This window comes from Dasypus novemcinctus, chromosome 23, assembly GCF_030445035.2.
Source record: "Dasypus novemcinctus isolate mDasNov1 chromosome 23, mDasNov1.1.hap2, whole genome shotgun sequence".
NCBI lineage: Eukaryota > Metazoa > Chordata > Mammalia > Cingulata > Dasypodidae > Dasypus > Dasypus novemcinctus.
In genome coordinates, this window is record NC_080695.1 from 30,335,518 (window position 1) to 30,349,561 (window position 14,044).

Below are 14,044 nucleotides of genomic sequence, written 5' to 3' on the forward strand. Positions count from 1 at the left end.
CCCAGTGGTTAGGGCGTCCGTCTACCACATGGGAGGTCCGCGGTTCAAACCCCGGGCCTCCTTGACCCGTGTGGAGCTGGCCATGCGCAGCGCTGATGCGCGCAAGGAGTGCCGTGCCACGCAAGGGTGTCCCCCGCGTGGGGGAGCCCCACGCGCAAGGAGTGCACCCGTGAGGAAAAGCCGCCCAGCGTGAAAAGAAAGAGCAGCCTGCCCAGGAATGGCGCCGCCCACACTTCCCGTGCCGCTGACGACAACAGAAGCGGACCAAGAAACAAGACGCAGCAAAAAGACACAGAAAACAGACAACCGGGGGAGGGGAGGGGAATTAAATAAATAAAAATAAATCTTTAAAAAAAAAAAAAGAAAAAAAGAACAGACAACCAGGGGAGGGGGGGAAATTAAATAAATAAATAAATCTTAAAAAAAAAAATGCCCTAGAACTGTACAACGCAAAGAATGAACCCGAATATAAACCATGATCTAAAGTTTAATAACATAAGTATAATAATATTGGCTCATCAATTGTAGCAAATATATGGACACTAATGCAAAATGTTAATAATAGAAGAAATTGTGGGGGATATATGGGAAGTCTACTTTCTTTTTTTTTTTTTAAAGATTTATTTTTATTTATTTCTCTCCACTTCCTGCCCCATGCCTCCCAGTTGTCTGCTTTCTGTGTCCATTCGCTGTGTGTTCTTCTGTGTCTGCTTGCATTCTTGTCAGCAGCACTAGGAATCTGTGTCTCTCTTTGTTGTGTCATCTTGCTGCGTCAGCTCTCCGTATGTACAATACCACTCCTGGGCAGGCTGTGCTTTTTTGCACGGGGCGGCTCTCCTTACAGGGCACACTTTTGGTGCATGGGGCTCCCCTATGCGGGGGACACTCCCGTGTGGCAGGGCACTCCTTGTGTGCATCAGCAATGCGCGGGGGCCAGCTCATCATAGAGGTCAGGAGGCCCTGGGTTTGAACCCTGACCCTCCTATGTGGTAGGCAGACACTCTATCAGTTGAGCCAAATCCTCTTCCAGAACTCTACTTTCAGCATGATTTCTTTGTAAATCTACAACTGCTCTAAAACACATATTTTTAAAAAGAAGGAATGGCAGGGATGAACTTCTGGCCTTGGCCAGCTGAGATCTGAGACCCATCTGAGCCATTAGTGTCCAGGACTCCCATGGAGCTCTCTGGCTGGGCACAGGGATAAGGGGGGCAGGCCCATGACAGTTGCCACCGGTGAGTCATTAAGGGGAGAAAACCGCTCTTTCCCCACCACCACCCCGGGAAGGGTGCTGGCATTGCACCTCCACGGTCACTGAAAGGAGTTCTTTCCGATGGGGTGGGAGGGGAAGCAGAAGAAAGCAGATATGGTTGGGACTGGGAGAAGATGAGGGACGTGGGGACCCCAGATGGGCGTGGCTGAAAGAGGAAAGGGCTGCGGTTGGTGGGGACGGCATCCTTGTCTCCACCCAGGGCAGTGGGATCAAGAGAAAGACAGGCGACCTTCACATTCCAAGGACGTGGGCCTCCCCTCAGTTCTCTGGTACCCCATAAAGACCTGGAATTTTGTTAAGATCCAATTGTGCATTTTAATGCATTTCAAATTACCACTGCCAGATTGCCCAAAATAGTTAGGTATAACCCCGTGAAAAGCAGGCTGGCAACATCTGTCAAGAACCATAAAATATTCATGCCCATTAACCTAGAAATTCTACTTCTGGGAATTTATCCTAAAGAAAGAATCCAAAGAAAGGCCAGATTATGAGAATTTTCACTGGAAGGTCAGTTGTAATATGGAAAAATTAGAAGTACCTTGAGTAATTAACAAGAAGAGAATGGTTAAGTAAATTACAGGACAGTTACTCTGCAGAGTTTCTTCAGGCCATTAAAATGATGGTTAGGAGGCAGCCTCCATGGCCACTCAGGGACATTTACGAGCAGTGTTAGTGAAAGCAAGATACAAAATGGTAAACAAGTGTCTTAGGTTCCTTTTGGTTGTAAGTGACAGAAAACCACTTCAAATTAGTTTATAGCAAATCCTCCTCCTCCTCCTCCTCCTCCTCCTTTTCCTCTCTCCCTCCCTCTCCCTCCCTCCCTCTCTCTCTCTCTCCGTCCCTCCCTCCCTCCTTCTCTCTCTCTCTCTTCCTACTGTGACAAAGAACCTAGTTCCCTTTCTTCCTGGGCACATTTCCCAGCTTCCCTTGCAGTTAGGGGTGGTCATGTAACTAGTTCTTGGCAATGAAATATAAGTGCAAGTGATATGGTCCACTGCTGGGATAGGGATGGTTAAGAAAGCAGATGTGTCTTCTCCTCTCTGATTTTTTGGCCATCCATCAGTTGAGGACCCCCAGGGGAGAGCAGAGCCATTAGAAGGGGGTCCCTGAATCACCACATGGAAGATCAGCCTTAGACTGGTAGGTGAGCAAGTAATAAACTTCTGTAACATTAAGCTACTGAGACTCATACCCTCTGTTACAGCAGCTAGCATTACCTTAACTAACCCATTGGCTTCCCCTGCTTTTCTAGGCTCACAGCCAAACACAGCTGTCCCACGACTTCCAAGTTCCCACATTTTCTATTTGAGAAGCAGACACTGGTTGGTTTCTCAATCTCAATTCTAAACCTCTAGGAGAGAAGCTCTCTCTGAACTTCATTCTGCTTCTCAAAGACTCCAGCAATAGGATTAAGACCCATCCTGGTAGGGCTGGGTCACACCTTAACTGCAGTGACTTCATCCAAAGGTCCTACTTACAAGGGGTTCACACCCAGCAGGAATGGACTACATTTGACTACATGTTTTTCTGGGGTACATACAACTTCAAACCACCATGGGGTCATACTGGATTCATGGCGGGCCCTCGCATGGTGGCCTTATGTAAAGAGAAGACACAGACATGCAGGGACACTGAGAAGAAGGCTATGTGAAGACAGAGGCAGAAATTGGAGTGGTGCCCCTAGAAGCCAAGGACCACCAAGGATGGCCGGGAGCCAGCAGACGTTGGAACAGGCGAGGAAGGAGTCTCTCCTAGAGCCTTTAGAGGGAGCGTGGAAGGAAAGCCCTGCTGGCAACCTGATTCGTGGCCTCCAGAACTGTGAGCCAATAAATTTCTGTTGTTTTCATGTCACCAAATTCACAGTAATTTATTATGGCAGCTTTAGGAAACTAATACAAACCTAAGAACAAACAACTTTACAAAGTGCTGAACATCTATCTTCTGTTACCTTTTGTATCAGTTAACTTTCGCTGTGTAACAAACAACCACAAACCTTCGTCGGTAGGCAACAGTGAATGCTTATTGCTCAGGGGTCTGGTGTCAGCCAGGGGTTGGATATGAGGCTCTGCTGATCATGGGTGGATTCCTTCCCGGGTCGGGGGGTCAGCTGGCTGGTCCGTTGATCAGGCTAGCCTCAAATAGGAGGCCATCTCCTAGCATGAACCATAAACTTCAGTGGACTAGCCAGGCATGTTTTCAAGGCAATGGCAGAAGGCACCAGAGCAAGCACCAGTGTACACACCTCATTTTAAGCCTTTGGTTGTATCACATTTTTTTGCTGTACGACATCCCACTGACTGAAGCAAGTCAAACAGTTGTGCCCAGATTCAAGAGAAGGTTGCAGGGCACCCTGCCCACGGTGGCATAGGCACATAGGTGACATGACACAGGGCATAGGGAGAGGGAAGGGCGAAGAGTTGGGGCCAAATGATGCAACTGCCACACTCTTCTTAGGGTAACCTTCACCTAGTTTCTTTCTGGAGAACATCCTCTCTCAGTTGATTACTCTTAGGGCAATTCTACAACCAGTTCAGGATGGAGCATGTGACCTAGACTTCAGCCAATCAGAGAATTGCATTGGCCTGGCCATGGTGATTGGAGCAGCAACAGACACAGAGCCCAACTGGAACTAACCAAGGGCCATGCAAATACCAAGGACCCTGAGAAAGGGGCTCATTTCTTTTTCCTGCTGGACGCGAATCTCTGGGGATGTAAAGTTGGGGGTGCTGGTAGCCATTCTGACTCCATGAGGAGAGGGGCTGTCCCAGAAAGAAGTCAGCCAGAAGAAGCAGAGCTTAGAGATGAAGAGAGAAACTTGTCCTGGACTCCTAAATTGGTCCTATTCCTGGATCATCTTTTTCAAATCAGTCATTGGGTTGGGTTTTCTGTCATTTGGGACCAAATGGGTCCTGATTAAAACACCAGTAATGTCAGCCTCAGTTAGTGTTGTCACATAAGGGTTCAGTGGCTTGTATTGACTAAGGCTACTTGTATCGATCAGGAGCTGTTACAAGGCAGGAACCCACAGATACGGGTGGTTGCAGGGATCTTACATTTCAGGTTTTCCTGGGTACCAGTCAGAACCCCTTTATTTGCAAACAAGACACTAAACTCAAACGAACTCATGTTACTATATTGGTTCATGTAACTGAAAAACCCATTTGGATCTGTCTTTCAGGCATGGATCCTGGTGCTCAACTAATGCATTAGAATTCACCTCTCTCCATCTCTTGGCCCTGCTTCATTCTGTGTAAACTTCATGCTTGGCCAGAATCTCCCCAAGTGGTGGCAAAGATGGCCACTAGCAGGTCTAGGCTCACGTCCCACAAACTTAGCAATTCCAGTGAACAGAGAACACATTTTCCTAACAGGTCTGGAGAAAGGCCAGAAGTTGCCTGTTTTTGTGGGTCCGTGCCCCACCCAATCACTGTGGCTCAGTGATGGGATGTGCTGGTTGGCCAGACCTGGGTCACATGTCCACCCCCTGGCTCAGGGAGTCAGCCCCACGCGACCACATGGATCAGGAACATGAAAGGACTGATTCCCCAAAGGGAACTTGGGGTGCTATTACCCAAGAAGGGGGAGTGGATGTTGAACGGGCAAAAATAGCAGGTGACTACTACAACTTATATTATTCTATTAATCCTGTGGCCTTTATCACAATTGTAATGAAATATATATAACCCCAAACCTTTTGCCTTTTGCAACCCCATTTTCCTTTAATGTCAAGAAGAATGACATGTCTTACCACATACTAGTAAGAAAATCAAGGCCCCTCCACGATCTCTCTGAGGATTCCCAAGTTGGGGTCCATTGTCTCCTGAGTCAGACCAGGCCCCGTCTACTGCTGGGCTGTCCCTTTATGCCCTTGGCCATTGGAGTCTCCACCTTCTTTCTGCTGCTCTCTGCCTCCAGATGGCAACTCTTGAATTTCCCCATTACTCCAAAGCTTCATTAACCCAAGACTAGATGACGTCCATGTTTCTACCCTCAGCTGCCAATAAGTACCTCTAAAGTACTTTTCTTCAACCCATCCTTCCACCCCAAAGCAGGCAGTAGAGGGATGGGTAGGTCTTGACATTTTTTTGAGAGAGTAGGTGCAGACAGGACGTCATCGCCATTTGGGGACTCTCCCTCAGTGATGTAAATACAAGTCGAGCAGTCACCGAAAACCTTTGAGGCTGCCTTTTAAAATACCCCTTGGCACGCTTAGCTGTCCCTGGGAAGGAGTTGGGACATTTTCACAGGGCTCAAGCAGCATCCTGGAAGGATACTCAGCAAGGATACAATTCCCTCCCCTTCTGAGGTTCAGCGTTCTAAGAACCTCTTTGATGGACAGAGTTGGTCCTCGCTGAAGACTAGGGGCAGGAAAGGCCCCTGGAGAGGGGACTCACCATGAGCAAGGGGGACAGTGGCCCAGGCTAAATCAAAGACCTAGGGAGCTACAGGGGGTGATGGGGAACCCACTCGGTGTAGGGGTGAGGCTGTGGGAAACCCTCAGGGTCTCGCCTCCTAGGTATGGCACAAGGGCATTGTGGACACAGAGGACCGAGTTCAGCAGTGATGCTGGCTGCGAAGAAGGGAAAAAAGCAGAAAACCGATGCCCCCTAGTGCTGAGTCCTGGAATTCCCTGCTGTGTTAAGAATTACCCAGAGGTGATGTTAACTTTAACAGCCACCTGGGGAACCCGGTAATACTGGTTATGCTTGAAGATCATCGCTCGACCACTATATCCATTAAAGCATTTTGCTAAGGAAAGCATTCCTCTTTACTTTTTTTTTGTGGTGGAGAAGTGGCAGAAGTTTTGAAATGGTGGTGTTTTCTTTCTAGAACAATTTCTTGAGTAGCAGTCTTTCCCTCTCTGATCTGGTCAGGGTTGTTGTGGGTTTTTTTTTTCTTTTTATCCCTCTCTGCTACTTTTCTTTTTGTCTTTTCTTCATTTTTTTCCTCTTTCTTTCTCCTATTTCCTAGATAAGTATGGACCCTATTTGTGGTCTGTTTTCTTTGTCACAAAGTAGGGAGTAGGAGGTAGGGCTCATTGGTCTTGTTTATGGCTGTATCCTTGGCCCCAGAAATAGTATGGGGAGTTCCTTGGTTACGGAATGAGAGCAGAGCCCTTGAGAGTCAGTCGTCTGTCTGGCAAGCAGTTATGGAGTGCTAATTATCTAATTACGCACCAGCTCCTGTACCAGGCAGGGGGGGAGGTAGTAGCAGGTAGTAATTTGCCGAACAACTGACTTTCAAGGTCTCTGCTCTCATGGAATCTTTTTTTTTTTTTTAAGGTACTAAGGCTAGAGATTGAGCATGAGACCTCATATGTGGGAAGCCGGCACTCAACCACTGAGCCACATCAGCCCCACCTTGAGTTGGTTTTTTCTTTGTTTGCTTGTTGTTTGTTTGTTTCTGGGAGGCAACAGGACCGAATGTGGGACCTCTCATGTGGGAAGCAGGCGCTCAACTGCTTGAACCACATCTGCTCCCAGAAATTACAATGCTGATGGAGTGGGGTGGGGTGGGGGCATGGAAAACGAACAAATTATGATATTGCAAGTGGTGGTGAGCGCCCAGGATATGTGAAGCAGGGTGAGGGGAAGAGGGAGTGAAGGAGGGGTGTCTGCTCCACGTGGGGTACTCGGGAAGTTTTCTGGGGTCTGTTACCATCAAAGTAGAGACCTGAAGGAAGAGTGGGGGGGAGGGAAGAAGCCTCAGGGACATCTGGGAGGGTTCCAAGGCAAGTGAGCAAACGAGGGGACAGCGCCTTAGTGTGTCCTGGGAAAGAGAGGGCGTCGGAGCTCAGAGCCCGCGGGATGTGGGAGGTGGAATAGGGAGCAAGCGAGGGTTTGACATTATCTTATCTACTGAAAGAGTCACTCTGGCTGCTGCACTGAGAAGTGACTGAAGAGGGTCAGGAGAGGCAGGTGGGAGATAGTGAGGAGGCTACTGCAGGAGCCCGGCGAGGCACAGCTGCACCGGGTAGCCACGTGGGCGGTGGGCTGCAGGCAGGGCCAGCATATGCCTGTATTTGAAGGGCTTGCCAACAGACCTGTTCTCTTGGCATACAGTAGATAATTCATAAATATGTGCAGAAGGAATGTCGACCCATGAAGCCCCTTGTGTTCCACCCCAATTGCCCCTGCTTTAGAACCTGGGCTTCGGCTGTTGCCTGGGAGTCTGCACCCCACCACCCATCGGCTTCTTTCCTTCGACTCTACCCTGTGCCCTGATCCTGATCCTCCAGGGCCCCTTCTTCTGGGATCTCCCCATGGCCCACTGTCACAGCGCCCAGGCTTCTATTTGGAGATGGTCTGTCTCCACCCCTAGGCGGCAAGCTGTGCGGACAAGGGGCCGTAGCTCTTGCTCACTGCTGGTCCCTAGTTCCTGGTAGGAGGGCCAGTATACAGAAGGTGCACAGTAAATACCTGGTGGGTGGTGACTTGGATAAACCGGCTCCTCTGTCCCTCCGGCCTTTGGCCTCTGTTTCCAGGGCTCCGGGCCGAGGGTGGACTCCAGTTCAGGTGCAACTCCCTGGGAGCCTGTGCCTGCTCCCGGCCCCGAGAGCTCCCAGCAGGCCTGAAGGCACCGTCCTCTGACCCAGCCAATCTTCCCTGAGAACATCAAGATCAAGGCCCAGAGCGACCCTGTGACGGCCCATGCTGTGTGCCTCCCACCCACCCCCACCCCCAGTCGAAACAAGACAGTAACCCAGCGGTCATTTTTCTAAACTTTCGTTTATTTTATAGCAATTGTCATGAGTAGAGAAGTAAATAACACACTTAAAAACCTGCTCAGGGCCAAAGGATGCCAGAGTATTTACAAAGACACAGAGGGGGAGGGAGGGGCGGCAAGACAGAAGGGCCTGGGGCTCCAGCGCGGGACTCACCCAGGCCCCGAGTCAGGGGCGGGCCATCAGGACTGTCCCACTGGCCACGGCGAGGGCTCAGGGAGCGTCGCGCAGCCTCGGGGCTCTGCTGGGTGGGGTCTGGTGGGAGTCCCTCTGGCCGACCTGTGGCCCCACCTCCCACCCTGGGAACTCCCCACACCCCACAGGCCAGCTCAGAGGGGCCTCTGGGAAGCACCGAAGGACAGGGGGGAGTGGAGGGGGCACAGGGGCTGGGACAGAGGTCAGGGATGACCCAACCTGCCCAGGGTGGGACACGGACACACACGCACACACACGCGCGCGCACACACACACACACACACTGTACCTTCACAGAAGAATCATGGTGGGGGGGGTGTCTTTTTTTGTGATTTTTTTTTTCTTTTAAGGAAGTCTTCATGTCTACGTTTGTTATTAATTTTTTGCTATTTATTTTTCTTCGACAGTAACATAAACTGAGGTAAACGTCTGTGACCAACACCTCTCCTAAAGGGCAAAGGGTCCCAACCCCGACTGGAGAGGAGGCGGGCTGCGAGGCGAGGGCGGGGACCCCTCCTGCTTCTGCCACCGGCTGCTCGGCCTCCTCTGCTCCGGGGATAAGCGGGGCTGGCCTACACAACTACCGTCGCTTCCCAACTCTAACACCCTAGAGACGATGACGAGGGAGCAAGCTCCCGCACAGGACCGTGACAGAGAGAGGGTGCACGGAGGAGGTCTACTGCGGATTCGCGCTCCCTTGTTATTGCAGGAGAGATCAGGATGTCGAGAGGCCTAAGGCAAAAGGAGAAGTCGCGGCTGGGAGAGGTGGGCCCGGCGGGCTCCGGGTGGGCCAGGGGCAGTGATGGGGGGGCCTCCTCTGAGATGTGGCCCGCGGCAGGAGGGGGTTTGCTACTTACTTGGCGTGTGGAGGGCCCCGATGCTTGGCTGGGGGAGGGAGGGTCTCGAGAGGGCTGGGCACACCGAGCGGAGTGGGGCTGAGCCCTGGGGCGGCCGCACACTGTGTAAACTGGACCCGGGCAGGGCAGAGGGACCTATAGCCCTTTTGCGCGGCGGGAAGGAGGGGTGAGTGGGGAGGTGGGGGCTCCAGGCCTGAGGGTGGGTGGCGCCACCTCTAAGCCAGCCTGGTGCATCCAGAAGCCCCCTCAAGTGCTCCCAAACCCCATGGGAGACCCTGGCAGGGGCAGCCCAGGACCGTGGCGGTGGGGAGGGCGCAGCCTCACCTGTGCTGAGGTTATTGCAGGGTCCTGGGCTCCCACAGGGTGGGCAGGGGTCACGAAGGAGCGCTGGGGAAGGTGAGGCCCCTCTCCTCAGTTTGGCTGCCTGGGGCGGGAACCGACCTTCCCTGGGCCTCCTTGCGGGGATTCCCTGAGGGGTGCGCGGTGAGGCGCCCCTCCAGGCCCCTGCCTCAGGTGAAACCTGGGGCGGGGTAGGGCGGGGCTGGGGCGTCTGATGCGCAGTCACCCACGCACACGCCTGTTCACACTCTCCCCAACCCCCCAATCCGCATCCCCCCACAGCTGCGACACCCCACCCCTGAAAACACCGGTCCCAGAAACTTGGCAGGTGTGGGGAGCAGTCAGCCCCAGGTTTGGGGGTTGACACCTTTGACTCTAACTAGAAAACCAGGTGGAATTCCTGGCTCACCCCCTGGCCCCCTGCCGGAGCCCAGACCCCTGCACCTGGGCGGGGGCAGCCAGGATCCAGAGGCTCTGAGAGAGGGTGCTGCCAGCTGTGGGTCCCTGGTCAGGCAGGTGGCTCTGCACTCACTCCCGGGTTCTAGGGATGCAGGGACAGCTGAGACCCCGTTTTGGGGCCCCGCTACCGGAGGGGGGGGGGGGGAGCTGTGTGTTGTGTGTGTGGGGAGGACCCTGTGAGAGCTCCGCCTCTCAGAGGCTGTGGGCCCCGAGGCCCCTCTCATGGGTGCAGGGTCCTCATGGGCAGATTGGGGTCGCGGGGGTGTCACTAGACTCTAGGGGCCGGTGCCTGCGCACAGACATCTGTGCCAACATCCAGCATTTGCTACATTTTGCAGGGGCACGGCCCCTCCCAGGAAGGGGGCGTACTGAGCAATGCCGCCCTCAGCTCACTGTCCTCAGCCCAGCCGGTGCCCCAGGGGCCTTCTGCCCCTTTTCTACCCCAACGCTTCAGTCACTTTCTGTGCCCAAGGAGGGGGGGCGGTGAGACAGAGCGGGGTGAAGCCGCGGGCAGGGCCTGGGGTGGGGCTGCGGTGCGATCCACCGAGGGGTGCGATGGGCCTGGGGCAACCAGTCAGGGTTCCGGGGTTCAGGGAGATGTCGGGGGTCAGGGCCCTCAAGCTCCCTGGCTCCTGGAGTCGAGGGCGGGGGAGGCGACCTCGGAATCCTCGGCTCTGGGGCACTCGGCTCCTCTGGGCCCAGCCCCAGCCCCGCCGGGCCGGCCGAGAGGTCTTCGGCCGACTGTCCGTCTCACCGGCCTAGGCTACCACTGTCCCCTCCCGCCACCGACGCGGCCGGTCGGGACTCCCCGCCACCGCCGGAGGGGGCTCCGGAGGGGCCGCGGGCGGCCTCCCGCCCCCGCCTGGCTGCGCGCTCGGCGCCCGGCCCGGGGGCGGCTCAGACGCAGATCTCGATGGCCGTGGCCAGCACCACCTGCCCTTTGCTCTTGTCCGGGCGGCCGTCGGTCCTGCCGGGGGCCCCCGGGGGCGCCAGGCCGGTCTCGGGCACGGGCACGGGCACCGGGACGGGCACGGGCACGGGCCCGACGGCGGGGGCCGCGGGCCGCGCGCCGCCGCCGCTCTCGGTGAGCACGGTCCGCTTGAGCGGCCCCGGCGCCTCGAGGCGCAGCGGCCCCGCGGCGGGCGGGCGGTCCCCGGCGGGCTTGCGCGCGCGGTGCGAGGGCCGGCGCCGCAGCTCGGACGTGAGCTCGTGCTTGAGGAAGCGGAAGACCTCCTTGGCGGGGCCGCGGCGCTCGGGCTCGAGCGCCAGGAGGCGCTGGAACATGCGCAGCGCGGGCTCGGTGAAGCGGCGCCACTGCGACGGCAGCCCCGGCAGGCGGCCGCGCTGCCAGCGCACGAACTCCTCGAAGAAGGCGTCGGCGCCCGACGCCGCCTCCCACGGGAAGTTGCCCGTGAGCACGCAGAAGATGAGCACGCCGAAGGCCCACACGTCCACGCCCGTGTCCACCGCGAAGCCGTCGGCGCGGCCCGCCTGGCACACCTCGGGCGCCGTGTAGGGGATGGTGCCGCTGACGCGCTTCACGCGGCAGCCCACGCGCCGCGTCATGCCGAAGTCGGCCAGCTTCACGCGGCGGCACTCGCGGTCGAACAGCAGCACGTTCTCGGGCTTGATGTCGCGGTGCACCAGCTGCCGCCCGTGCATGAAGTCCAGCGCCAGGCCCAGCTGCTGCACGCAGCGCTTCACCGTGTCCTCGGGCAGCCCCACCTGCCGGGCCGGGCGGGAGAGCCGCGCTCAGGGCCCGGGGAGCTCCGTGGCCGCGGCGGCCGTGCCCGCCCCCGGGCTCCTCCCCGGGTCCCCGCGCCCTCCCTCCCGGCGCCGCCCCGCCCCCGCAGCCGGCTCCCCCGACGGGCGGGTGTCTGCCTCCCCCCGCCTTCTTTTCCCTGGTGACCGCAGCGCCCACCTACCGAGAACCTACTCTGGGCCAGTGCTGCACCTAGGCCCCCCCTGCACTGGCTCCTCCAGCCCTGGCATCTAGTAGCTACTGTCCTGCCCCTGCCCCGGGGAAGCACACGAGGCTCCTAGAAGCCGCGTCCTCGTCCACCAACCTCGCCCTTGCCGGGGGCCTGGAATCCCTCTCCCCACACTCTCCTGCTCCGGGGCCGCCTCCTCTGGGAAGCACCCCCCTCCACCAGCACCCCGCACCCCGCACTAGTTCCTGTTGCGCTCCAGAGGAGGGGCCGGTGGGACTTCGTCCCCCCACCCCGGCCCTTTCCGCAGTGCTGCTCTCCACCCGTCATCTGCCTTATTGTGTAGTTATGGCTGCTCCCACCAGCACCAACGCAGGACCCTCGTCAGCCCCCAAGCAGCACCTGGCAGACAGCAGGTGTTCAATAAATCCTTGTAGTATTAAATAAGTGGTTTGGCCCCTCCGCCCACATGCCAGGGGCCCTGAAGACTCTCTCCCGTCCTTACCACCCCCCCCCCCCCCACCCAAGTACCTGGGGAGGGATGATGTCGAACAGGTCCCCGGCGGGCGCATACTCCTGGGCGAAGACGTAGCAGTCCTCGGTCTCAAAGACGACGTCGAAGACCTTGATGATGAAGGGGCTGGACGACAGGCTGGTGGTGATGCTCACCTCCCGCAGGAAGTTCTTCAGCTTCGTTTTGCTCTTGTTCACGAACTTCAGGGCCATTTTCGTGCCTGACAGGGGCAGCGACAGTGGTGGGGAGCCCTTCTCCCAGCACCCCTGCTCTGCACCGCACCCATGCCTGCCCGCCAGTCCTGCCCAGGGGGCGTGGCCATCCTCACCTCGCAGGTGGGGCGGGGGTGAGACTTGGGGCTCCCTGCAGCCCTCTGTGGGGCAGGGGGTGGGGAGGATTTGCTGCCTCGTCCACCCTCGCCCACCTTTCTCCTTATCTTGTCTGTCTCCCCACCTTGAACGTGGCTTCCTGAACGCAGGAACCTGTCTCATCACTATTGTAACCCCAGTGCCCACAACAGAGCCTGGCACACAGTAGGTGCTCAAGAAATACTCATTAAATGGATGAAGGAATAAGAAGAAACTAGACACTGAGAGGTGAGGGCCTGCCTGGTGCACCTGTCCTCACCTGCGCCTGGAGCCGGGTGATACCCATAAACCTCTCCACGGAGCTCGTCCTGCCCTGGGCTCACCCTGCCTTTAGCACCTCCCATTCACCCCTCACTGTGCATAATGGCCCGACAGGGGGCGCTCTAATGGCACCCTATTTAACAAAGGTAGCAACTCAGGCACAGAAATCACTTGCCCAAGGTCACACAGCAAGCAAGTAGCAACGCTCAGAGGAACCTGCCCAGGGCTCCCACTGCTGCCCTCAGTTGGCTCCCTGCCCCATGTGGGAGCAGCTGCGGGAGTCCACGCAGCTCCCCGCTTCCATCCCTGATTGGCTGAGGGGCACCGCTGTGAGCCCGCGGTGTGGAGAAGGCCTCGAGATCAGCTGCGAATCAAGAAGGCCCTGGGCTGCCTGCTGGTTCTCATCCTAGTTCAGCCCCTCAGCAGCTGCACGACCTCGGAGAAGTGACGGAACCTGTCTGGGCCTCGGTGTCCTCCAGGAAATGGGTCCTTGGCACCCCCCTTTACGCACGGTGCCCTGTCCCCAAGGACCCACCGTCAGCCCTGTCCACCTCCTTGGGATCAGCTACCACCAATGCCGGTGATTCCCCTGCCACCGCCAGCCCCGGCCTCTCCCCTGCGCTCCAGGGGTCCTGGGCACATCGCTTGGCGATCCCTCAGAACCCCCGGAGGACCCAGAACAACCCCCGATCCCTCCCTTGCCCTACCTGCCCAGTCTCCTCTTCCCCGACCGCGCCCCCCACCCCAACCTTGAAGTCCCACCACCTGCTGACACTCACCCGTGCCCTTGTAGGCCACCAGGTCCACCTTCCCGTAGGTGCCCTTGCCCAGCTCCCGGACGAGTTCGTAGTGCTTGGTGACGTCGCTAGCGGTCAGCGTGCGGAGGGTCAGCGCCTGCATGTCTTCGGTGAGGAGGGGTACGCCTGTGCCCGGCCCGGGGGCGGCCCCCGGCCCGCAGCAGGGCAGGGAGTGGGGCGGCTCAGGCTCTGGGCAGCCCACGCTCATCTTCTCCCTGTTGCAGGGGTGTGGCATGGAGTGTGACATCAGGCCCCCCTCCGCCCACCTTCTCCCTCTCCAGCACCCAGGATCCCTGGGGCTGGGCCCAGATGCCAGGCCCCAGGCGGCCA

At 57.0% G+C, this 14,044-nt stretch overlaps 1 protein-coding gene across 2 annotated transcripts in view; it reads right to left on the minus strand.

Annotated features, from left to right (window-relative positions):
- Positions 1-7,982: 7,982 nt before the first annotated feature.
- The window catches only part of SBK1 (SH3 domain binding kinase 1), a 50,913-nt gene continuing 44,851 nt past the window's right edge, over positions 7,983-14,044 (minus strand). For both annotated transcript variants that reach the window (XM_058286150.1, XM_058286148.2), the window contains exons 2-4: positions 13,697-13,929; positions 12,306-12,508; positions 7,983-11,571 (exon numbers count right to left, since the gene is read on the minus strand). In XM_058286150.1, the coding sequence (XP_058142133.1) occupies positions 10,744-11,571; positions 12,306-12,508; positions 13,697-13,922 (1,257 nt within the window). In that variant the 5' untranslated portion in view covers positions 13,923-13,929 and the 3' untranslated portion in view covers positions 7,983-10,743. The remainder of the gene's footprint in view (positions 11,572-12,305; positions 12,509-13,696; positions 13,930-14,044) is intronic.